This window comes from Diabrotica virgifera, chromosome 9 (genome assembly GCF_917563875.1).
Source record: "Diabrotica virgifera virgifera chromosome 9, PGI_DIABVI_V3a".
NCBI classification, from domain to species: Eukaryota; Metazoa; Arthropoda; class Insecta; order Coleoptera; family Chrysomelidae; genus Diabrotica; species Diabrotica virgifera.
Genome location: NC_065451.1, coordinates 115631678 through 115659248, shown reverse-complemented (window position 1 = coordinate 115659248; position 27571 = coordinate 115631678). Strand labels below are relative to the sequence as shown.

At 32.8% G+C, this 27571-nt stretch overlaps 1 protein-coding gene across 1 annotated transcript in view; it reads left to right on the top strand.

The window, feature by feature from the left end:
• Positions 1–27021, top strand: part of LOC126892426 (aldose reductase A-like) — a 70401-nt gene extending 43380 nt beyond the window's left edge. Inside the window, exons 5-7 of the mRNA XM_050661953.1 lie at positions 4341–4621; positions 16020–16187; positions 26798–27021. Coding sequence (XP_050517910.1) covers positions 4341–4621; positions 16020–16187; positions 26798–26971 — 623 coding nt within the window. The 3' untranslated portion in view covers positions 26972–27021. The remainder of the gene's footprint in view (positions 1–4340; positions 4622–16019; positions 16188–26797) is intronic.
• Positions 27022–27571: the final 550 nt, after the last annotated feature.

Sequence of the window (27571 nt, the reverse complement as noted above, 5' to 3'; positions counted from 1 at the left end):
AACGTTCTGTTCGATGTTTGTAGCCCTATAGGGCTTTTTAAAATAATATACCTTTTACCAAGACCAAAATTTTTTATTAAATTTTACTTTTTTATTATTGATTTTACAAAAAAAAGATATTCTTCATAAAAAGTTCTGCATGGTCTAAAACCGAAGATGCAATCATCTGATATCGAGTTTTATCAATAGTATACGAGGGATGTCAAAAAATATGAATTTGTCTCAAGAGTAAAGTACCTTTATTTATTTCACAAGATTGAAAATTGTTATTACAAAAATTTGTTTTGACTTTAAAATAATTTTCTAATATGCAACTACATTCTTCTAATTGAAAAAAAAAATGATAGAATGCACGCCGAATTTATAAGACTTTCAGATATATTAAAAAAAGATCAATGTCCCTCGAATACCACAGTGCTGAAAAATTTGTGACAACATTGGAAAAAATTAAAACTCCGTCACAAATAGTATCTATGTTTTCTCACACAAGTCGATTAGCCAGAAACCGAACAATTCGAGTACAACCTACCGCTATAGCTCGAAGAAAGGATAGGGGACTAAAAGGTCAGAATCGCATACAGTCTGGAAGACCAACCACTCTGGAAAAAAGGAAAAAGAAGAAACCTCACAACATTAGTTTAAGCATAGAAAAAAACGAGTCTAGTGCAAAAAAACACTGACTTAACTCTGTTCAATAATTTAGTAAGTATCTAATATTAGTAAATACCCATGTTAGATATTTTTTAATTCTTATACAATATGTCCCACTAAGTTTAAACCTTATGGAAAACTTTTTTTATTACTTTTACGAAAAAACTTGTTCTTTATAAAAAGTTTTGCATGGTAGAAAACCTAAGATAGAATCATCAGATATCAAATTGTATTAAAAGTATACGAGGTATGTCAAAAAATATGATTTTCTCTCAAGAGTAAAGCACTTTTATATTCCACAATATGTATTAAAAATTGTTATTATCGAAAGTTGTTTGGAATTAAAAATTATGTTCTAATGCACAATTATGTTCTTCTAATTGAAAAAGAAATTGAAGATACCTAACATCATTTTTATTTTTAACTACGAAATTATTAATTTTACCAAAAAAAGTTATTTTTTATTAAAAGTTTTGCACGTTCTACAAAATAAGATTCAATAATAATATTTCACTTTTTATTAATTTTATACGGGGTATGTCACAAAATAATATGAATTTCGCTAAAGAGTACCTTTATTTTGCACAATATTGAAAAATTTTATTATAAAAAGTTGTTCAGAATTCAAAAACATGTATGAGTATACAATTACATCTTTTTAATTGAACTATTGTGAACTATAAAGGTATTTTACTCTTGAACAAAATTTATATTTTTTGACAAACCTTGTATACAATTGATAAAATTTGATAAATTATGGTTGTATCTTAGTTTCTAGACCATTCAAAACTTTTTATAAAGAATAACTTTTTTTTCGTAAAACTAATAATATCGAGAAAATTAATTTGAGATAATTTGAGAAATTAAAAAATTTTTTTTTTCAATTAGAATAATGTAGTTGCATTGTAGAACATTATTTTTAAGTCCAAATAAATTTTCTTCTTCTTCTTCTTCCTCTTTATAAACAATTCTGCTTGTTCATTGGCGGATTGATACCTCTATGGAAGGTTGTCACTCCATCTTTTGCGCGGTCGGCCGATACTTCTTCTGCCGATTGGTGATTTATCTCGTGCTATGTTGACCACACGTGTCTCCCCCATTCTGGTTATGTGGTTGTTCCATTCTTTTTTTTCTATTTAGTGTTCATTCGTTTATACACTGTACGTTACATTGTCTTCTAATATCTTCGCTCCTCTTTCGATCTCTCAGTGTATTTCCTGTTATTCTTCTCAGTACTCTCATCTCTGCCGTTTCCAATAGTCTTTGTGTTGTGGCTGTATCGGGTCTTGTTTCTGATGCATATGTCATTATTGGTCTTACACTGGCTTTATAAATTCTTGACTTCATCTCAGTGTTAATATGTCGGTTTCGCCATATAGTGTTATTAAGGCATCCTGCCAATCTATTTGCTTTTTGTACTTGATTTCTCACTTCTTTGTCTAGGTCTCCGTAACTTGACAATGTAATTCCAAGGTATTTTACTTCCATTACTTGTTCAATACTGATACTATCAATTTCTATTTTGCATCTGATTGGTTCTTTACTGATTACTATTGTTTTGGTTTTCTGACATGAAATTGTCTACTGTGGACTAATCTTTGCAGACTATCTTCATCTTGGGCTATCAATATTGCGTCGTCTGCGTAGCAGAGTATTTTTACTTCTTTGTTTTCCATTCTATAACCTCTTCCTTTGTTGACGTTTTTAATGATTTCATCCATGATTAAATTGAAAAGCATAGGACTCAATGAGTCTCCCTGTCTTATTCCGTTGCCTATATCTATAGGTTCTGTAAGTTGTCCATCTATTCTGACTTCCATTTTGTTATTTTGGTAGATGTTCTCAATAGTTTTTATGATATCTAAATAAATTTTCATAATAACAATTTTCAATCTTGTGAAATAAATAAAGATACTTTACTCTTGACAAAAATTCATATTTTTTGACATCTCTCATTAGAGACCGACCGAATGTGACTTTTTTGGCCGAAGCCGAAGCCGATGCCGAAGTTCGGCCTGAAGGATACCTTCGGCCGAAGCCGAAGGTGACTAAATATTTGCATTTATAGTAGGGATAGTCGATGGTCGATGTTTTTCCATTAATATTTAGGTAGTCAAAACACCAGTAATCTTGAGTTTTAACAAATACAATAAAATTATTATAGTTTCTCAGGATTTTACTACGTGAGAAATATTCAAATGAAGATCTTTGAGACATCTTGGCCTATTGTTAAAATTTATATCCTACCTACTACCTGAAAGTTTGTAAAACGTTTTGGTTTATTAGGGTATAAAATAGGGTGTAAATATTATTCAAAGTATCAAAGGCTCGCCGAAGCATATTGTTTAATATAGTATAGTATACTCGGAGCATTTTATTATTCCACCTTCGGCTAAACCTTCGGCTTCGTTTTGGCCGAAGCCGAATTTTGGCCGAAGGTTTAAATATTGGCCGAAGGTGGCCGAAGCCGATGCCGAAGCCGATTAATCGGTCGGTCTCTATCTCTCATATACTATAATAAAACTTAATGTCAGATGAGTGCATCTTCGGTTTTAGACCAAGCAGAATTTTTTATGAAGAATATGTATCTTTTTTTCGTAAAATCAATAATAAAAAAGTTTTCCATATGGTTTCAACTTACAGGGACATACTGTATATATTCGTATATTAGTAATTATTCATTTGTTTTTAATTTTTAATATTATCCCAATATTTATTATTCATTTTAATTTTCAAAACATATCTAAATTTTATGATATAATAATGAATCCACTTAGTAAATATTTGATTAGTTTTACTTACATGACTGAAACAGTATAGACATTTGCTCAATAATAATCAAAAATTTCGCATACAAATCCTACACCGATACAGTTAATTTCTGGACCGAAATAGCATAGGATATGTAACTAATATTCTGCATACACAACCTACTCGAATTCAGTCGTCCCCATGACTGAAATAGTGTAGGTTTTGTAAATTCGCGTCCCGTTTCGATGTTCCTTCCTTCGCTACGACTGTCCCTAAGCATTTAATGGTACTTTTCGATAGTGATATAAAATACAGGGTGTTCCATTTAAAATTATTGAGAAAATAATGTACTTGCGTTTTGACTCACCCTGTATTCAATATAAAGAAAATTAGCGATATCAATCAGTTATGAAAATTTTGACAATAAATAAAAAAATATGGCATCAATAATCCATTGCTTTTGTGCTTATTTTTATTTATATAGTGAGTTGAACTTGTTAGGATTTTCATATAAAATTGGTTATAACTTTGTAAATAGCATGTATAACATAACAAACCTTTCGAACATAACAAAGATTTCGAATATAAAATAAAATACAGGATGTTCCATTTAAAAAAACATAAGTTTGGTCTGCCACTATGTTATCGAACACCCTGTAACATTCTAATTAATTTTAAAATGTGAAACTCAAAGTTGCCTACATTTTTTGTTATTAACTTTTATTGCTATCTATTACTATAACGGATCTACGGAGTTTTACCCCACTAATCAATCACCCTTTATAATAATCACGTACATACGTTTTTTCTGTCACTTCGAGCTTAATGCGTTAGATCGAATTCGACAAACTGTGACGCACTGAAAATAGGGTTTGGGATAAACTGTACCTTTGTATTTTTATATTGACGATTAATCATTCTAAATAAAAATTTTTCAGATCCATCTGATCAAGGAGAAAAAGCATTTGATGCAATTAAAGAATCATTAAGAAAATTAGATAGTCAATATATTGATCTGTACCTAATACATTGGCCTGGAACATATGGAGTCAGTTCTAGAAGTAAGCAAAACGCCATCCTCAGAGATCAGAGCTGGCAACAGATGGTGAAAGCTGTAAACATGGGTTTGATAAAAAATATTGGTGTTTCAAATTACACAGTAAAGCATTTGCAGGAGTTATTGAATAACAATCATGGTATAAAGCCAGTTGTAAATCAGGTAACAATTTTTTTTTCACCTGATCGTTAATGTCCATTCAGACCAGTTTGCTGTTTGGTTTCCTTTTGCATTAATTTTTTTATAAGTTCCTAGGCGAGAATTTTATTTTATTTAAAATTTTTTACTCGTTAATATTTAATAGTCCATTGAAATGTTACATTTAGGGTTGCATTTCTTAGAGGAGTCAATTTTATTTTTTTAATGTGTAGGGATGTTCAGTAGAAGCTTAAGTTCAAGTTTTTGGGGTCGCCACCCTTGTCCCCGGCCGCCATCTTGGAAAAAGGAGTGCAAAGGGCTTTTGCGATGTATCTCCTAAACTAGCAACCCTACTGAAAATTTAGTTAAACGTTATATGTAGCAAATTAAATTTTCTACAATTTTATATGTATTACTTTTTATCGTCAAGTGACCAACAAAAAAGTTATAAACAAAAATAAGAGAAACTTTTGTAAGAAGTTTCCTTTTGGAGGTTATAACTTTTTTTCCGTTCATTTCACAATAAAATAACATCAAAGCGATTTTGTAGAGGATTTTTTAACGAACAATTTCCACTATAAAGTTTTTTAATTTTATGTATTTGTCTAGACTTTACAGCGCTCCACACTTGACCAGGTTCTCGAATTCTCATAGGAATACAATAAAAACAAAACCTTAGGCTTATTTTTCTATCTATATATTTATGTATTTATTATTATTTTAATATTACTATGCCACCTATGAGGTAGAGTCTGGAGGGGCGTTTTGTGTGGTAACCCCAATAGGTCTAATCCACGGACAATTTCTAGTAAAAATAATATTATTAATTATTATATGTTGAAAAATATCTGTCATAGATATTATTTTTTCATTTTTTTCGATGGTCCAGGCTGCGAGTCAAGATCTGAATCAGTATCTGAGGTGAATTTTTGTGGTATAATGAGAGTTAGAGTTGCGTCATTGTCGGTAATTCATCTTCCAATTCATTTTCTTCAATAATTTATGTTGATATAAAATCCTTTATAAAAGGTATATTTGTTAAAATCCCTATACAGGGCTACATCAAAGACAGAACTAGTTTTCGATCGGTTGACCGATCATCATCAGTGCAATCCTAAAATGTGTACAACCAGATAAAATGATGCAAAGTATTTAAAATGTTGACTAAGGTTATAAAAAGTTATAGGTTACACTCACTTAGAATCTACATGCAAGCCACCAAAGTAAAAATAACAGGGTAAAAACCCTTTACAATTGATCCGTCATCGGAACATATGACAAAGATGTGAATTATAACATGGATGATTAAGATATCCAATGTTTTTCGCCCGAGGTACCAATGAGCTCTATCTGAAAAGTTCACATCATGACTGTACGGAAGCAAGTGATTTTGATAACGGAAATTCTGAATGGTGACATGACAGGAATGACAGTTCCACAGGAAGTTATAATTTCCCTGTTGTTTTGTGGTATTTATTGTAAAATTTGTTAAATTAATAACAATAAAAACAGTCGTTCCCACTGTGGTATATAGTCTGTAAAAATGGAAATAGACTTGATGTAAATGTTAAAATATTGTAATGGAGGAAGTAGGCAAACCACATTACACATAATACAGAAAACTTAATAAACATTATCAAACCCTTTATATGTGATATCTAGGGCTTAGAAAAGCAGTTGTGTGTTTATTTAAAAGTTATCAATTATATTAGAATAATTGGAAGTTGTTATAGTATGTGGAAGTACCATAAAAATCACTGTGTGGGTGACAAAGGTGTAGAACTGTTTTCTGATCTGGGAGGGATATATAATACAAGCTAAGATACATGCCACCATTTCTCAAGATCCCTGCATATCGCCTGGAACTCTAAGGGTTCGACAAAACAGACCAATATATGAGATAGCTAACATAGGGGAGAGGGGTGGTGTTATAAATTTATGAGAATATAATTAAAATGTAACATGAACGGGACCCAGAAAGAGTAGTGAGACTATTAAATTTAGTTGCAGTATGATTATATGGGGTGGATATAATTAAATTATCGATGAAAATTTAGAGATGAAACGGTATGTATGTGGGTGATGATAGCAGCTATTGGTTTGTGTGTGTATAATTGGATAGTGATAATGGTTGATGGATAGAGATGAATAAGGAAAGAAAATCATTATGAATTGTGTCAAATCAACTGTAAATGTGGCTATGTGAAAGCGATAGAGTAATAAAGAGGTGAAAAGTACTATTGTAATTAAAAAGAAGTTAGAAAAAAGTTGTCGATGAAGTGGATGGAAGTCCCGGTTAAACGAAACATGGCGGTTGACACAATTTGGGCTTTTTTGTTTTTCTCTGACTATTTTCAGGTCCTCGTCAGAGGTCCAACTTCAGAAAGTCTCTTTGAGGGATATTGTGTAGAAGAGAAACATCATCTGGGATGTTCAGAGTATGATTTTTCTCTTTGAGATGTTGTGAGAAGGTAGAGGTATTCTCTCTTCTGATGTGACTTTTAAATAAACACACAACTGCTTTTCTAAGCCCTAGATATCACATATAAAGGGTTTGATAATGTTTATATTAAGTTTTCTGTATTATGTGTAATGTGGTTTGCCTACTTCCTCAATTACAATATTTTAACATTTACATCAAGTCTATTTCCATTTTTACAGACTATATACCACAGTGGGAACGACTGTTTTTATTGTTATTAATTTAACAAATTTTACAATAAATACCACAAAACAACAGGGAAATTATAACTTCCTGTGGAACTGTCATTCCTGTCATGTCACCATTCAGAATTTCCGTTATCAAAATCACTTGCTTCCGTACAGTCATGATGTGAACTTGTCAGATAGAGCTCATTGGTACCTCGGGCGAAAAACATTGGATATCTTAATCATCCATGTTATAATTCACATCTTTGTCATGTTCCGATGACGGATCAATTGTAAAGGGTTTTTACCCTGTTATTTTTACTTTGGTGGCTTGCATGTAGATTCTAAGTGAGTATAACCTATAACTTTTTATAACCTTAGTCAACATTTTAAATACTTTGCATCATTTTATCTGGTTGTACACATTTTAGGATTGCACTGATGATGATCGGTCAACCGATCGAAAACTAGTTCTGTCTTTGATGTAGCCCTGTATAGGGATTTTAACAAATATACCTTTTATAAAGGATTTTATGTTTTTGTAATGGTATACAGCCAACTACAGGAAATTTTTCCTCGTGGATTTGTAAATTGACTTGGCTAATCAATACATGCGTCTAGCCACCAAAAGATGCACTATCAAGCTGGATATATGGTTCATCTCCCAGTGTATTACCAACAATGTATTTCCTAAATTTTGCATTGTCAAAACTCCGAAAAATGTTCCAGTCAACTTAAAGAACACCTTCCAACGCAAAATATTAAAAAAGGAGATTTGTAACCATTATAGCAAGCTCAACTTTATCAATTGTAAGCTCAAGGTAACATATGACTCTTTACTTTTATCTTTAGGCTTTGATAGTTTATGTAACTTTCTGAATGATGTGCAGGACAGGTTAGACAGAGTATCCTTTATCAAATTCAATACAGTAAAATCCAAACTAGACAATTTAATTCAAAAAAATTTACTTTTATCCAATCAAAACAGTAATAACACTAAATTTTCAAACTTCAATTTTCACCCCTGACTTAAAAATCTTTCGTCAGTTATCTTTGACAAAAATGAATTAGATTTATTACATCTAGGTCTAAAATACTCCATTCCGAGAAAGGTATCCGAAAAGGACCTTCAGAGTCTTTCAATTGAGCTAGATATTATTATCCAAAATCTTTCTGTCCCTTTAAATCAAAAAACTTCTATTAGAAACTCTTGTTTTAATACTATAAATAAATTCAAACATAAACACATATCTTCTACACTTTCTAATAATTCCATCACTACTTTATCTTCAAATACTTCCAACAATGCCTCTTCCATCAATCTACCTGCCTTTTCTCAGAACACACTTCTGAATTCCAGTGTTCCTCAATTTTCTGACAATAAACGTCAAAACCATCTTAAAACCCTTAAATCTATTAAAAATAAAGTCAAATCTAATAATTAGCAAGGCAGACAAAGGCAATTGTCTGGTAATTCTAGACCAAACTATTTATAATGATAAAGTCACTACCTTTCTTTCTAATAATAATTTCTTGTCACTTCCAGAAGATCCTTCCAAAAAATTCATTAACAAACTCAAAGATAACCTTAAACCTTTTACAGAATTTTTTTCTGAACAATTTGCACCTTACTACAAAATTCCCAGTAATCGTTTAACTCCCAGACTGTACGGTTTACCTAAGATACATAAAGAGGGAATTCCCATTCGTCCAGTTGTTAGCTTCATAAACACTCCTGTTTCCATTCTTTCAAAATTTATTCTTAATCTCATTAACAACATGACGAACTTCACCCCTCGATTCTCAGTCAAAAACACAAGTCACCTTGTCAACAATCTCCAACAAATTCAGCTTCGTCCAAACATTACCATGCTATCTTTTGATGTTAGCAATCTTTTTACTTCAGTCCCAAAACAAGAAACTATTAATCTGGTACATTCTCTTCTAAGAGCAAATTCCATTACCATGTCTACCACCAATTCAATTATTCAATTACTACAATTTTGTCTAGCTCAAGACTTCTTTGTATTCAACAATAAATATTACAGACAACCTGATGGCTTAGCCATGGGTAGTTGCCTATCTCCTCTCCTAGCTGACATTTTTATGGATCATTTAGAATCCGTACATATCATGAAAAATCCTGAAATTCTCCATTGGTTTCGCTATGTCGATGATTGTTTTCTGATCATCTCAGGTAACTCAAATACAGCTGACTCATTACTTTCTAGAATCAACCAAATCCACCCCAACATTAAATTTACCATGGAATTAGAGTCTTCTCAATCAATCAATTTTCTCGACCTTACTATTACCAGATTAAGTGACCACTTCGAATTCAGTATCTACAGGAAACCAACACAGACCGACCATGTTATCCCAGCATCTTCCAACCACCCAATGTCACACAAACTTGCTGCTTTTCATAGTTACATACACCGTCTTGAAACCATCCCCTTATCACAATCCAACTACAGTAAAGAATTAAATATAATACGTCAAATTGCTTTCAACAACGGATACGATCCACACATCATCATTGCACGGTGATGATCGGCCAACCGATCGAAAACTAGTTCTGTCTTTGATGTAGCCCTGTATAGGGATTTTAACAAATATACCTTTTATAAAGGATTTTATGTTTTTGTAATGGTATACAGCCAACTACAGGAAATTTTTCCTCGTGGATTTATGTTGATATGTCCACGATGTTGCTGCAACTTTCACCACCAAAATGGAGGCACACTGCTGAACATTTGAGGTCTGCTTTTCGGCAACCACATGCACTTCCAGTTTCCATTGCGTCTGCAAAAGATGAATGTAATAGGCTCGGGGGTACTTGAGGCTTGGAAGTTTGGATTGGTATCCAAAATTTTCCATGCTTTCCCAATCTTCTGGATCACAATTTTTACCGAGCCATGACTGAATCTGGTGATACACTCGGAGTCTGTGGAAACGGGCTGCATCTTGTGTTGGAGGAAGTGAGAAGAGATGTGTTGGAAGAGAAGTGAGAAAAAATGCATTTTTTGTCACTGTTTTACCGAATCATTTGGTTTTACCGAATCATTTGGTTTTACCGAATCATTTGTATCTTAGGGTTTCAAGGGAATCGTCTTTATTTTCGCCATAATATAAAGAGACGAAAAACGTTCGCCGACAATACTGAGTAAAGATGGCTCGACTTATCCACTGACAAATAATTTTCCCAAGAGGTTTCTTACAAATAAAATAACCATTACTCATGATACGCGCTTACAAAAAACAGAAAATCCTTATCTAATCACAAAAATATAAATTTTACCCACAAGACTCTCAATAGTATTATCTATAAAACTCAAAATACTTTTTACAATTTTTAATACGACTACACGTAGCACAACTGTAAGAATAAGTTAAGTAGAGGGAAACCGACTGCTGTGCCACCTAGGATAAATTATAATAATAAAAGTAATATCAGGCAGATATTCAGACCGGTACGGAAGAAGAATGGCGTAACTGCAAATTTGGCCAATTCCTGTTTATTGCGTAATTAACTTCTAAAATACTATGTACAGATGATACAAAAACGGCCGAACTGTAAATAGGGTAGTTGCGTCGTTACTAAAATACGCGCTATGTTAGACCTTGTTTCATATGCATAATAACGCAACTGTAGATAGGGTTGAAAATGGGGCGATTAAATTAACATGGACAATGGAATTCGAATCAATATCGATGAAAATAAAAGCCATTGTTGTCCAAAAAACAAACGTCAAACCGATGCTCCTGGACGATTACTCTTCATTTAATCTCTATTTTAAATATTTAAAAATCTTTTTTTGCTCTTCTGAAGAATTTCTTCTGAAGAAAAGAAAAAAAATTACTTATTGTTGTTTATATCTTTTTTGTTGGTCACTTGACGATAAAAAGTAATAGAAACAAAATTGTAGAAAATTTAATTTGCTACATTTTATGTTTATTAGATTTTCCGTAGGGTTGGTAGTTTACGAGATATAGCGCGAAACCCCTTTGCACTCCTTTTCCAAGATGGCGGCCGGGGACAAGGGTGGCGACCCCAAAAACTTGAACTTAAGCTTCTACGGATCTCCTCTACATATTAAAAAAATAAAATTGACTTCTCTAACAAATGCAAGCTATGGCCTAAAAAATGTAACATTTCAATGGAGTATAAGGGGAATTCTTATATAATAATAAAAACATGTCAAAATTTTCAATGTGTTTTAAATGTATTCATTTTTTTCGAATCCCGAGAAAACTAATAAGTATTTTTGAAAAATTTAAACGCAGAATGAAAGACTACTTTATTACCGAGGGCAGAAGGTCCCTTAGAATAAATATAAAGTTTCTTTTGAATGAAATATTTGCGATTAAAAATCACTCTAAATTTTCTCTTTTATTTTCACCCCTGTAACTTATTAAAATAAACATTATAGAAGTTATCAGGGACTTTCGGCCCTCGCTAATAACGTAATCTTGCATTCTGCGTTTAAATTTTTCAAAAATACTTATTAGTTTTTCTCAGGATTCGACAAAAATGAATACATATAAATCATTGAAAGTTTTGACATGCGTCAAAATTTAGCATTTTGTTCCGTTCCCCTTAAAATAAGGATATTATGGAGATATTAATCTTCTTCTTTAAGTGCCATTTCCGCTACGGAGGTTGACAATCATCATATTTATTCAGACTTAGAGACGGCTGCTCTGAAAACTTCATTAGATGTACATCTGTACCATTTTCTCAGGTTGCGCAGCCACGATATTCTGCGTCTCCCTATGCTTCTTTTTCCTTGAATCTTTCCCTGTATAATCAATTGGAGCAAGTTGTATCTCTTTCCACGTGCAACATGGCCGAGATATTCTAATTTTCTTGCTTTGATGGTAATTAAGATTTTCCTTTCTTTGTTCATTTTTCTCAGAACCTCTTTATTTGTGTTATGTCCAAAATATTTTCAGAATTCTGTACACCCACAGCTCGAATGATTCTATTTTTTTTTCATTGCTGCCGCATTCAAGGACCAAGCTTCCGTTCCATGAAATAAAGTCGAGAAAACGTAGCACCTAGCCAACCTAACCCTTAACTCCAACTTGTGCAGAACACTTGTGCAACAATCTCTTGTGCAGAACACTTTTCTCATTTTGTTAAAATTTGCTCTAGCTTTTTCTATTCTGATTTTCTGGAAATAATCACGTGTGGAGTTCATCATTGTTCCAGGATATGTATATTGGTCTACTCGTTCGACATTGGTTCCGTTTATGAAGAGATTCTTGTCATTTCTTTGAGTTTTCGATATTCACATAAATTTTCTCTTCTTGACGTTCATTCTTCTTCATGTACCATGTCCTTTCAGAACGTTGGTTACCATCATAGCTATCTTAATTTTATTCACTGTCACCCTAAATACCATGCTTGTATCAACACCATACCAATCTCGCAAGTTCTTCAACCATGAGGTTCTTCGTCCTGGCATAATATTTTCGTCCCTTCGTCCCTATTTTTCCTTGCATAATATTTTGTAGCAATCTATATTTGGGACCTCTCATTACATGTCCGAAATACGCAGCTTTCTCTGCTTGATGCTTTTTATGATCTCAGTAGTCTTGCTGAGACGTTCTATTATTGTGGAGTTTCGAATCTTCTCCATCCAGGAAACTTTTAAAATTCTTTTAAAGCATTTTATACCGGGTGGTGAATTGGAAAACGGTCCATAGGGAACTCAATGTAAAATTCTAAATTGTTGAATTCCTGCTTCCCTAATATAATTATTTTACATCAAAAGTCATGAAAAACTATTTGTAGAGGATTAAAATCTGTATTAAAACCTAAAGTTACAATTTTTCTACGATTTAAACAGTCCAAAATTTTGAAAAATAGAATACATTTGCCATACCTAAGTAAGTGCGTAAAAGTAAGGCCACACGTTACTATTTCTGACAGTACGCAAACTATTGACTGAATAAAACATCTTTATTATTATTATGTACTTTCTTCTCAACTGAGGACATCTTTTCGACTTTATTATTTTTTAAACAACAAAAACGATTAAATAAAAATTCTGACAATTCAAAATCTTGTTAATATAATAATTTCATTGTGACCGAAGGCAACCTTATACACATTTTTGCACTGTGTGTGGCCTAAATTTGGCAAATACTTTAATAAAATTTATTATATTTTACAAAATTTTGGAATGTGTCTAATTCGTAGAACAATTTTAACAAGTTGTTCAATAAAGATTTCAATCCTCTACAAATAGTTTCTCATGTCTTTTGATGTAGAATAATTAGAGAAGCAGGAATTCAACAGTTTATAATTTTACATTGAGTTTCCTATGGTCCGTTTTCCAATTCACCACCCTGTATATAAAATTCTTCGAAAGCCTCAAGGCGATTTAGATCGATTTTATTCACAGTCCAGGACTCGACTCCATAAAGTAAAAGCGGCTCTAGCCGCGTTCATTGTTAGACCATATTCTTGTCCCAACTCCGCTATTCTGGCCACCAGCCTCTGAAGCTCCCCAATATTTTCGGCTAAGATGACAGTGTCATCCGCATTTCTAATGTCGTTAATGGGAACTCCATTCACCTTTATTCCAGCTGTTCTCAAGGACTTTTTCAAGACCTCTTCCGAGTAGGCATTAAAAAGAATTGGCGTCAACACGTATGACTCACCGCACATCTGATTACAATTTTCTGTGACAGCTGTTCGTTAACACGTACTTTTGCACGTTGCTTATAGTATAAATTCGATATAATCCTGAGGTCATTGTAGAGTATCTTCTTTGATTTCAGGATGCATTCATTATTTATGTCGTACTTTGTCGAATCGCATTATTATAGTCAATAAAACACGCATATATATCTTGATTGACGTCCAGGTACCTTTGTATTCGCGTAGTAAGTTAAAAAATAAGCTTCACGCGTTCCTAGGCCTTTGCGAAACTCAAATTGCGTTTCATTAATGGCTATGTCCAGTTTATAATATGGATGACTATCAGCAGCAACTTTAGCACATGGGATATCAAACTAATGGCGCGGCAGTCCATTCTCTTGCGTTTTTCTTTTATTGAGAAATATTGATCCCATTATTAATAATGGGAGTGGAAGAATTAAGACGGAGATGTGTCAATTGCCAGAGAAGAAACAGTCAAAATAACAAAAGATCGGGAAGAGGAGGATTTGCAATTAAAAAAAAAATTTAAAACTAAAGACGTAAAAAAAATAACAAGTATTGTGGGATTTTAGTGAAGCGTCGTGTAATATCAGTAGTTGTAAGAGTGTCGTTTGTTAAGGCAACAGTAAAATGAAACCGATTTTGTAAGTTTTTTTTAAAAACCTAATTACTCTACGGTTATATGGTTTGGTTTCGATTATATGGTTAAATTTGCTGAACTTTTCCTGAGAGGTAGTGTATAATTCTAGGCTCAGTGGAGGCTGCTCGTCAGATAATGAAAACACCAAATAGTAATGCGAGATTTTATTTACACGACCGACACTAAGGGTAGTTACCAAGGGAGAACTTTGAGTAATGACTTGTGACTTGTACGCGATTTAGTTTGTACTCTATTTGATACTACATATTGATTCTAGTGAGGGAAGTTAAAGGCACCTCTGACCTGGTTGAAGTGATTCTTGAGAATGATTCTAAAATGTATTATCTCTTGTTGGCAACATGAATTGGGTCACACAAGAGAACAAAGGTTTATACTTAGTCAGCTAATTGAATGTCCATTGCCAAAATATTGTTTATAAATTGCTACAGTTAAACACATTAAATAATCCGCACATGTTTAAATATGATAACAAATTGACTCATGTGATGTACGGGGTGATAAAAATATACTGTTCAATATCGGATATGAATAATGAATGTTTGATATTGGACAGGTAGCTTTGGTCATGCTGATCAACAGTTAGCATTGCCCTAAGACCCAGAAATCAATTGCTTCAGAGTTACAGAGGTTCAGTGTCGGTTTGTAGTTCATTTAAATAATACATATTTGCATATACAGTCCCTGCTCAGTTTGTTAGACACACCCTAGAAATATCAGTTTTTTTTTAATTTGAAGCACCTTAAAAGTATGTTCAAAGTCATACGAAACTGCTGAATGGGTTAAATAAAAATTACTTATTAATCGTGCTACATAATTAAGTTAAAAATGATGAAACTTTTTGATTGAATTGTGAAAACTTGCCAGATTGCAATAGAATGGGCTAAAAGGGCTCAATGACTCGACTTTTTTCCACTTTATTATTTTAGTTAAATTAGTGATTGGGTGTAACTACACACATTAGGCAAAAAATTGTGTTGCATCGCAGATTTAAAATGCGTTTATCTCGAAAACGGTTGAGTTTAGCGAAATAAATGTTACATACCTTGTTTAAGTAAAAATATTAAGAGAATAAAGGTTTGATAATGGTTTCAAAAAGTATGTAGAATGGGTAATAAAAAAAATTAATGCATCAAATGAGCGCTAAAAGACGTATGAAGCGCCCTCTGGGTAATACATCATTTTTGGTGGCGAATTTAGATGTTTCATCCCAAAAAACCCCCGCTTACCAAATTTCCTGTTGTTATCCCATGCCTGCCAGGAAATATTCAAGAATGAATAAAATAAAAGTTTAACTTTGACACCCTGTATTTCCGTTATTATCAACTTTCGTGTAAAGTAAGTTAGCTTTAATCGACCTATTTTAAGCTCAGGAATCTACGGTTAAGCTATGGCCCATTCGTTACCAAACACCCTGTATAATAAAGATATAATTTTTTCAGGTGGAGTGGCATCCGTATTGTCATCAAAAAGAACTGTACGATTTTTGTAAAGTAGAAAGAATTCAGTTGCAAGCTTACCAATCACTTGGAGGTGAAGGCCAAGGTGCTCTTTTAAACAATTCACAAATTAAGAAGATAGCAGAAAAGTTAGGAAAAACTACAGCACAGGTATATTATACTTTGAAAATGAATTTTATTATTTCTTCTGAAAGAAGAATAAGTTTCGATTGTCTTGTGCCTTCTTATTCAGTAACTTCCAAGTGTGTTTAATGTTATTTATGACATAAACACTGTTGCATTTCTAATTTTTGTTATACTGTGTTGCACTTAATATTTTTCCTATATTTGAGCATTCATTCCTGCAAGAATAAAAAAAATCGACTGAATGAATTTTAATTTTTTAGTGCAGTACATTAAGGACATTACAATCTTATCAAATAATATATCGACGCTTGAAAGGTAAAATGTATAATACGCCATTTTTGGTAAAATAGACTTTATATACCATAAGATTCAGTGAATTTTTCTACGTATGTATAAATGGGATTTAGGCTGTTTGAACTACTTTTTTGGCGTATTAAACATTTTATTTTTGGGGTGGTTTTAAAAGCAGCTATGTCTTATGCGCCAGATTTTAATACAAAAATATGTTAACAGTCGTATAATACACCCACCACGTTTGATTCTAGCAAATAAGTCAATTTCACTTTCAGGTATTAGAGCCTAAAGGCCGTGTTAGTTATTTCACATGGCAGAATTTTTTTGCATAGTGGTGCTTAAAACAGTTTTGTTTACATCAGTTACGGGTACAGGTGGCGTATTATACATTTTATCTGTTTAAAATAATATCAAGCGTGCTACATTATCCACTTCGAAGATAGTCTTTCCAAATATAAAAGGCATTTTGAACAATTACCCTTTGTTTTTATGATACAAAATACGTAATGTTAACGTTCTAACGGTTTTTTTGTCCAGTCATACATTATTCGGCTAACAAGTAGTGTTTCTGCAAAGTTTCTCAGTGAGTTTATTTATTAGCTTAATAATTGCATTTCTTCATTAATGAAGGTAAGTGTTTCGTTTTAGTTATCTGTAGTTAGATTTTTATTATCAATCTTATTATACCTAATACATATTTGCAAAATTTCAAACAAAACATTAACACAGAGAAGTAAAGACATGGTTTATTAATATTTTGCGAAAAACACTCATAAAAATATAAATTAGTTATGTCTGATAAGTAGACAATTCTTTAATTTTTTTAACAGTTTTTTAATTCTGACTTCACCTACAGAAACTTAATTTTATGGTAGGTATATGTACATGTACAGTGTGAGCCAAAATGGCAACGGCAATTGAGAACTGTTTTATTATAAATCTCTTAGAAATATTTCTTCCTGATAAAAGTTGGTGCATAAGATAATTTCAGTTTTGGCAATAAAACATTTAATTTTCATACACATAATATTCTCATAATAAACTCAAAGTTTAAAATATTGAAATATTTACAACACAAAAATTAGAGTGTCATAAAAGTATATTATGCAACGAGCATTTAATGATGGTCATTATTAAGCGAGTATGAGGGATACGAAACGAGCCGCCTAGCGGCGAGTTTCGTATAGAGTACGAGCTTTATAATGATAATTAAATGCAAGATGTATACACGATCTGTTCTATGATCATTCACAACAAAAAATATATTCAAATTTATTAATTTTGTAACGCAAACAAATTAAGTAATTTGTCAGTTTCTTTACATATTGAGAACTATCAAAGCCATCAAAGTATGTATTTGACTCGCCTTTGGTCACTGCGCGAGCGCCACCTTCATCGCGAAAGCCATATCGCAATTCTATTGTCTACAAATATGTATCGTAATGAAAATTTGTATCATAATTAAGTTCATTATGATACAGGTAGTGAAATTATAATTGATATACTAGGTGTCCACTTATATTTTCCCCCATTTTAACTGCCTATAATCTCTAAACGGCTCAAGATGGAAATATGCGGTTTTCCCTGAAATGTTTTATTTTAGTAAAAGTTTTGTTTGAATGGATTGAATTTTTTTATGTCGTTTTCAATTACGAAGAAAGGCGGATTTTTGAAAAAGAAAACGTTTTTTCTTTAAAAAAAGACTTTTTTAATGGACTACCCAGTATACTTTTTCGTAAATTGAAAGAACGGTCATTCACCTATCCATCGATATAATTTTTTTTTTTAAATCGGTTGTCAAATGACGGAGTAATTAATTTTTAAAATGAGAGATGCAACGTGAAAATCACATAACTAAATAAGATTTGATTACTGTATAATAAATTAAGCAAATTTGATATTCTGTTATGTGATTTTCATGTTGCATCTCTCATTTTAAAAATTAATTACTCAGTCATTTGACAACCCACTTTAAAAAACTTAATATCGCTGGATAGGTGAATGGCCGTTTTTTCAATTTCAAAAAAAAATATACTGGGTGTTTCATTAAAAAAGTCAACGTTTTTTTTAAATCCGCCTTTAAAAAAAAACGATATAAAAAATTCAATCCATTCAAACAAAACATTTACTAAATTAAAACATTTCAGCGAAAACCACATATTTCTATCTTGAGCCGTTTAGAAGTTATAGGCATTTAAAATGAGGAAAATATAAGTGGACACCCGGTATTATAGTATGAGAATAGAAAAAAGATATAAAAATGCTCTTTGTTTCTTGTCATTACTCTGGTCAGAGCCAATCCTCTGAATTTTCAGCGAAAATTTTGTTTTCGTTTTTAAATTCCCAAAGTTTGTTCGTTCGTGCGTTGCCGCTCCTGCGATACTTAGAGCCGATCTACTGATGAAGTCCTATTATATAAAACCATCTTCGAGATAACCGACCTCAGAGTCAACTTGCATCTCGGGACAGCAATTTAGGGTCTGTTAGCAATTTTAGATAGCTAGAGAATCCTACAATCGAGACACTGCTAGAAACGCATTAAACCTAATATACGTAATAATGCAAATGAAAATTTCATACTATTTCAAACTATATCGCGTGACTTCCTATTCCTTAATTTCTGTCCCGAGATGCAAGTCTTTGTTTTGTTTGATACATAAACGTCAAGTTGAAGTGTGAAATAAGTAAATTTTATTTATTAATGTGATGTAGGTAATGGTAAATTGCAGCTTACTATTTTTTTATTTGAGATGTCTATCCAATGATATCTTTTATGCTAGTATACAGTGATGAGCGCTCTAATAACCGGCAAAATAACGCAAAAGATGGAAACATATTAAGACGTGAGATAAAAAGAGGTGAAACTAGTAGAGGTGGGAACTTTAGCGATAAAAACCTATAAATTTACATTAAATTGATCGCCTCCCACCTTTAAACGTATCAGAAGAGTGTGTCAACTACAACTGTCACTGTCACAGTGGTAATTACCAAACTCGTCCGATACGTCTAAAGGTGGGAAACCATCAACACAATACAAATTTATAGGTGCCTATCGCTAAATTTCTCACCTCTGATAGTTTTATCTCTTTTTATCTCACAACTTAATATTATGTTTTCCACCTTTTGCGTTATTTTGCGGGTTATTAGCGCGCTCATCACTGTATACCGTGTGTCTACTTAAGTTGAACAAATATTATTATTATAATGGAAAACTTTCTTATTTTAATTTTATAAAAAAAAGTTATTCTTCAAAAAAAGCTCTTCATGATCTAAAACCTAAGATACAATTATATCAAGTTTTATCAATTTTATACGAGGTATGTCAAAAAATATGAATTTCGCTCAAGATTAAAGTTTTTTATCGTTTACATTATTGCAATTGGAAGGATATAATTGCACATTAAAACATAGTTTTTAATTCTAAATAACTTTCCATAATAGCGTTTTTCCGTCTTATGAATTTAACTACGTAAATAAACAAAGTTTTCGTTATGATAATGCTCACATTTTCAGCTTGTTATTTATATATTTGAATGTATATTATAATATATTTTTATACAGTGAGGACGTTTGAGTTGGAATAAATTCATTATCTCGAAAAGAGGCGAATTTGGAGAGAAATCTTGAGACAGGTCGATTTTTGTTTTTAAATTATGACTTTTTGGCGTATATATCATATTAGTGACATCATCCATCTGGACGTGATGACGTAATTGATGATTTTTTTAAATGAGAGTAGGGGTCGTGTAATAGCTCATTTAAAAGGTTTATAAATTCTCTATTCTCTATTCTCTATTTTTCTCTATTATTAGTGTCATTTTGAAAAAAATATAATAACTTGTTTGAGAAGCTTGTTTTTATTTTCAAAGCATTTTTATTGCAGATAAAAATGTCGCGAGCAGATCGCATTATGAAAAAACTTCAAGACAGAAAGAGCATTATAGATCTTCAAACAAGCTGTTCTTCATCCACAAAGGCTATCCAGGCCACTGATGTAGTTGCTCAAAATGCGGGAAGGCCTTCAGAGTCGCAATCTTGCAGTCGGGGTTTTAACTATCGAAAACTAACTAATGTACCAATATCCCCTAGCAAAGCAGTAATTAATTATGAACTAAATCCACAGAAGATCACGAAATTATATTCAGCAGCTGGTCTTTTCAATGTTCAATCCTGGATTGAACAACATAATTTTAGTACTTCCAACCGCACTTCTGATTATTTAGAACAAAGCCAATCTGTACCTGGTTGTTCCTCTGAACTAAATTATCCGGCTTCACCAATTTATACAGATTTACAACCAATTCAAAACAGTGAATCTGCCGTAGTTGCCCCTGTCATTGAGTCTGAAGTTTCTCCTAAAAATTCACTATTGACTAATGAATTTTTACCTATAATTTCTCAAGAAATAGAAATTCAGATTCACTCAAATAACAATCAATATTTGGATATTGACCCCCCACCAGTTGACCAGCAAAAGTACTTCAATACAAATACAAGTTTGTTGCAAGATGTTCAAAATTCAACAGTTCTTGAAGAAACCGTGGGTATAGACTTGTGTAGTGGTAATGCCGGAGACGTTTCAGCTGATGATACCACATTTGGACCTAGCAAGGTAGCTAACTTTCGTAGCTGTAAAAGTGTTTTGAAATCGGCCTATACAGACTTCTTAGATGAAGAAGAAAGGATTTTAGAGTACGACTGCGATTCAAGTTCTTGGGAAGGTTCGTCTGAGGAAGAAGATAGTACAGATGAAACAGCATCCAAAAATATACTGAAAAGGAAAGAGAAGAAAAGAAAAGCGGTTGTTGCTGAAAATGGAACAGTGGGAGAATCAGCATATAAGAAAAAACGGCCTAATAAAGCGAGTGAAAGGCAACAATTATATCGAAGTGGCAAGAAATATAAGAAGAAAAATGGTATAGAAGTTCCAGCAAAAGAAATAGGACCAAATCCATGTCAACTAAAGAAATGTACTAATCGCTGCGACGATATATCTGAGGAAAGAAGATTGAATATATTTAATTACTTTTGGTCACTATCTCCACAGCGACGTCGCGATTGGCTTGTTTCGATGTCAAAGAAAGAATCTGTGAAGAGAAAGAGAGTAAAACATGAAAGCAGAAAATCCAATACATTTCTCTATTTTATTAATGAAGGTGAAGGACAACGTCAAGTTTGTCTGAAGTTTTTATTATCTACTTTAAATGTTTCACAAAGATATGTTTATTACACACTCTCTAATGCTTGTTATGGTTTGGGTAAAGAGGATATGCGAGGAAAAACTATCCCTCCAAATAAAACAAAGGATGAAGTCTTGAATTCTCTAAGAGACTTCATTACAAGTTTGCCAGCAGTGCCGTCACACTATGCAAGAAAAGACTCCACGAAACTTTATTTGCCCAATGAATTTAAGAATATTACAAATATTTATAATCTATATAAGAAAAGAGAAATAGAAAGAGGTATAGATGTTGTGTCAGAGAGGTTATTTAGAAAAATATTTACGGAAGAATTCAATATCGGAATTCATATTCCCAAGAAAGACAAATGTGTCAAGTGTGTTGGTTTCGAAAATAACCCTAGACCGGAAACTGTTGTAGAAAAGCATGAACATGATAAAGAAAAGGTTGAAAGCAAGAAAAGATTTGAATATCATCAAAAAATTCACGAAAAAAATAGAAGTGTCTTGTGCGTCTCGTTCGACTTACAGAAAGTTTTAAATACACCGTACGGGGAAAGTATGCTACTTTATTACTCCAGAAAATTGGCAGTGTATAACTTTACTTTCTATGAAAGTACAACACGGAAAGGCCACTGTTATTATTGGAATGAAAGCTTAGGAAAGAGAGGAGCTAATGAAATAGCTACATGTCTAGTATCTTACATGAAAAAAATTGATGATCGTGGGACAATCACGAAGCTATTGCTTTATTGTGATTCATGCCCAGGTCAAAATAAGAACCGTACTGTTTTGGCCTCTCTCCACTACAACTTGATGTCCTGCAAAAATGTAAATGTGATTCAGATTAATTATCTTCTGCCAGGTCACACTTACATGCCAGTTGACAGCATGCATTCTGTCATAGAAAAAAGCATAGCTAAGCATATTATTTGGGCACCTTCACAATGGCCAACTGTGTTTGAGTTAGCTCGTCACATTCCTGAACCTTATGAAGTTCATCCCATGCTCCATAAAGATTTTACGTCATGGGATGATATATCAGACAAATATTTTAAAGGAAATCTTGCAGGGAAAATAAGTAAAATTAGAGTCGCTACATTCAAGAAGTCTGAACCAAATAAGATGTATGCAAAGTTTTCGATGGCGTCAGATGCTCAAGAAGAGATCATACAAATCAGCGGTAAAGTAAAGAATCCACCAAATTGCAACTTATATCCAAATCCTTTGTTAATTTCCAAAGCAAAATATAACGATCTGGATAAATTGTGCCAATCGAATGTCATACCCTTGCAATATCATAATGAATATTCAAATCTACCTAGAGGTAATAGTGTAAAGGATGTCCTTCCAGAGACTGACGAAGAAGATTGAGTTCAACCTTAATATTGCTGATGTGTTTTTTTATTGTTTTTGTCATGAACCTCACTTGTTTTTTTTTTTTTTGTAAAAATAAAGTATTTTCTAGTAACTTGAACTATTTCTTTTTGTTTTTTAATGTAAAATGTCTAGAACATCTAATAATTTTGCAATAAATATAATAAAATGATATATTAGAATTTAAACCGAGAATGACTTATATTCTTGTAATTTGCACAAAAGACACTTCTAATAGCTTCCACCCATCAGATAAATGTATTATAAAACATTTCACCTTTTCATAAAATTACTCATATTTGGTAAATTAGCCGTTTTCAGCTACCTGATTATATAACGCATTATGCTTATAATACATTTCTCCTGATTGCATTCAAGAATCACTTTGTATAATGCGCCTTTAATTTTAAAACTAGATAATATTTCTTTTAGAAATTTATACCATGAAAGCATTTTACTATAAAACATTTATATTCCTAAGATTTGTCAAGATAGTAAGCTTACAACTAAAATTATGATTTTTTTTATAAAATTTCAAACTTTAAACGGCTCTCCTGTAAAATTCGTAATTGGCGTATTAGCAGTTTTACCTTTCAAGCGTCGATATGATCAATGAGCAACTTATTTCTGGGGTCCGGACAAATAACCCCCGGACAAATAATCCCGGACAAAAAATCCCCACAAATTATCCCTGTACAAAAAATCCCCGGACAAAAAATCCCCTGACAAATAATCCCCGGACCAAAAATCCCCACAAAAAATCCCGGACAAATAATCCCCACAAATATTTTTGGACAAAATATCGCCACAAAAAATCCCGGACAAAAAATTCCCAAGAAATATTTGCTGTCGAATAGTTCTCTAAAAGTTTTCCCGAAATTCTACAAATTTTGGATTTAAATTCCATGCTTAAAACTTCAAAATTTACAGGACAAAAGAGTGTGAGTTTTTTCAAAAATTGTGGAAGATATGGGGAATGAGCTAAGGCACCGTTCTCTTGACAGGCGCTTGATAACGCGCATTTTGATAACGCCCGATTAGAACTACATACATTTTAATTAAGACCGTTCACGTGCTAACGCGCGTTTTAAGTCATTAAAACGCGCGTTTGCATGTGAACGGTCTCAAGTAAAATGTATTAGTTGTAATCGCGCGTTATCAAAACGCGCGTTAAGCGCCTGTTATGAGAATGGGGTCTTAGCTCATTCCCCATATCTTCCACGATTTTTAAAAAACTCACACTCCTTTGTCATGTAAAATTTATTTGAAGTTTTCAGCATGGAATTGGAATTCGAAATTTGGTAAAATATCGGGAAAATTTTTAGAGAACTATTCGGCAGAAAATATTTCTTATGGATTTTGTGTCCGGGATTTTTTGTGGGGATATTTTGTCCAAAAAAATTTGTGGGGATTATTTGTCCGGGATTTTTTATGGGGATTTTTTGTCCGGGGATTATTTGTCCGGGAATTATTTGTCCGGGGATTTTTGTCCGGGGATAATTTGTGGGGATTTTTTGTCCGGGATTTTTTGTCCTAACTTCCTTATTTCTAACCTAAATTACTACTAAGAACTTAAGACTAAAGACAAACTCGCTAGTACCCTTTAGGCTCTGATAATTTATTGCACAAATATTAACCTGTACCATCACTTGTACCGTGCTCTACTTTTCACTTAACTAACTCGAAGGGTTTCTTTCTCTTGAGTCTTCCGGCTAAATCCGTATTGTCGAGGAGCTGGATGGCCTCAACACTGACGTGTTGAAGAAGTCGTTGTTCGTGATTCTTGGCAAATTTTTCTATGGTCTTGTTAACAGTATCCATGTCTAGGTACCTATGGAGGTCACTGTTCCTATAGTACGAAGGAGCGTTGACATTGCTCCTTAACTCTTTGTTTTAGAATCGCTGGATGATGTCTAAATTACTGTTACTAGCGCAGCTCCATAGCTGCATGCCATATGTCCATATAGGTTTTAGAATCTGTTTATACAAAAGTATTGTGTTGTAGATTAACAGAGTGAAGTGTCTTCCCAATTGACAATACATTTTTTTATACTTCGTGTTAAGCTGTTCTCGTTTCTTTTTAACATGGGCCCTCCAGCGTAGTCTAGCATCTAATGTAATACCAAAATATTTTGCGGTATCGGCATGTGGTATCTAAGTATTAGTTACGTTAACAGGAATATACAGGGTGTTTCATTAATAATTGTCCATATAGTAACTGGAGAAACCTTAGCACAAAATAAGAAGATTTAACCTAAAACACTTAAATAAAATGTGGTTTGTTACTGAATTACAGGGTGTTAAAAATGCTCGGCATTTTAAAACTATTCGACGTATCCTTTTCATACTTAGCAGGAAGTATAGTTACTGTACAAACTACTAAATTATGTTAAACAAACGTTTCTGGCTATTACCAGAGGCGTACGACGGGGAAAAGTGAATGGCTGACCCTTTCCAACTTCTACGCCACAGGCGGAATTGCTATTTTAGTTCAATTTTTGGATTCTCCAATACTTCCTATGAAAATATTATACTCTTCATTTGTAACGATAAAGTCATTAATTTTCGAGATCTTTGAAGTTCAAAATGAAACGACACGGTTATTTTGATTAATGTATTGTGTCGCTTCATTTTTAATTTCAAATATCTCGAAAACTATTCATTTTATCGTTATGAATGAAGAGTATATTATTTACATAAAAAGTATTGGAAAATAAAAAAATTACACTAAAATAGCAATTTCGTCAGTTAGAATTTGAGAAGGGTCAACCAGCCACTATCCCCTGTCGTACGCCTCTGGTAGTAGCTAGAAACGTTTATTTATCTTAGTTTAGTAGGGTGTACAGTACCTACACTTTCTGCGAAGTATGATTAGGATACGCCAAATAGTTTTAAAGTACTGGGTGGAAATAATTTTTAAATTTTAATCATATGAATCATATCATAAATTAATTAAAATAACTGTGCCGTTTCATATTTAACTTCAAATATCTTGAAAACTAATGACTTTATCGTTACCAATGAAGAGTATATTATTTACGTAGAAAGTATTGGAGAATCTAAAAATGGCACTAAAATAGTAATTCCTCCAGTGGCGTAGAATTTGAGAAGGGTCAACCATTTACTATCCCCTGTCGTACGCCTCTGGTAGTAGCTAGAAACGTTTGTTTATCATAATTTAGTAGGGTGTATAGTAGTTGCACTTTTTGCCAAGTATGAAAGGGATACGTCGAATAGTTTCCAAATGCTGAGCAAAAATAGTTTTTAAATTTTTTAGATAAAACACCCTGTAGCTCAGTAAGAAACCACATTTTATTTAAGTGTTTTAGGTTAAATCTTCGTATTTTGTGCTAAGGCTTCTCCAGTTACAATATGGACAATTATTAATGAACACCCTGTATTGTTTTTTCTTGTTTGTAAAATTAATATTCACTGACTTCATTTAATTGAATTCCCCAGTATTTAGTCTAGTTGGTAAGCATGTTAACAGATACTTGTAGTTTTCTTGCTGCTTCTTCATGGTCTTCACCTACGACCAAGACGGCAGTATCATCAGCAAAGGTAGCTGTTGTCTTATAATCTACTCCAGACATATCACTAGTGTATAATAGATATAGGACCGGTCCTATCACAATATCTTGTGGTACACCTGCATTGACCCCTTTTAGTTCAGAGTAGGCTCCTTTTTGGTTAACCCTAAAAACTCTCTCTGATATATGCACTTCTGTGCTGTACTCCTTTCTTGTTTAAGAAATAAATTAATTCTGATTTAACGATATTTTAGATACTTCTTCGATGGTCTATACAGCAAGAGGTTGCCGTAATACCCAAATCAAAAACGAAGGAAAGAATAATAAGCAACATGGAACTGGATTTCAATATTCCAGAAGAAGACATGAAAATACTGTTTAGTTTTAGTCAACAAAAGTTCGATTGGGAGCCCGAAACAATCTTATAAATTGACAATATGAAAACTGATTAATTTAAGATGAATATTTTTACTTGTAATATAGTTTATTTTTGTTATAATATGATAATAAGAGTATTATGAAAGGTTAGAATAGTTTGAATTTCCACTTCTAAGTGACACTAAACGTAAAGTTATGTTAGAAGGACGGGTTTCGGATAGCTTTATCACCAATAGAGGCCTGCGACAAGGTGGCCCGTTATCAACAGATTTCTTCAATTTAATTTTGGAGAAGATTTTACGAGAATGCAACTGCTATACTAGAGGCACAATATATCATCACAGGCATCAATGTGTAGCATACGCAGATGATATTACCTTAATAACAAGGAGATCTGCAGAATTAAGAGAAATCTTTAACAGACTAGCGACTAGAAAGAACAGCCACGGAATATGGCTTAGAAATAAACGAAGAAAAAACGAAATATATGGTGATGAAGATAAATGAAAATCATCTGGAACAGTCCTTTAAGATACAAAGCCCAGGTAAAGAATATAACATCGAAATTGTCGGCCAATTCGATTACTTGGGAGGAACACTAACAAATAGGAACGAAAAGGACCAAGAAATCGCAAAAAGAATCATTTTTC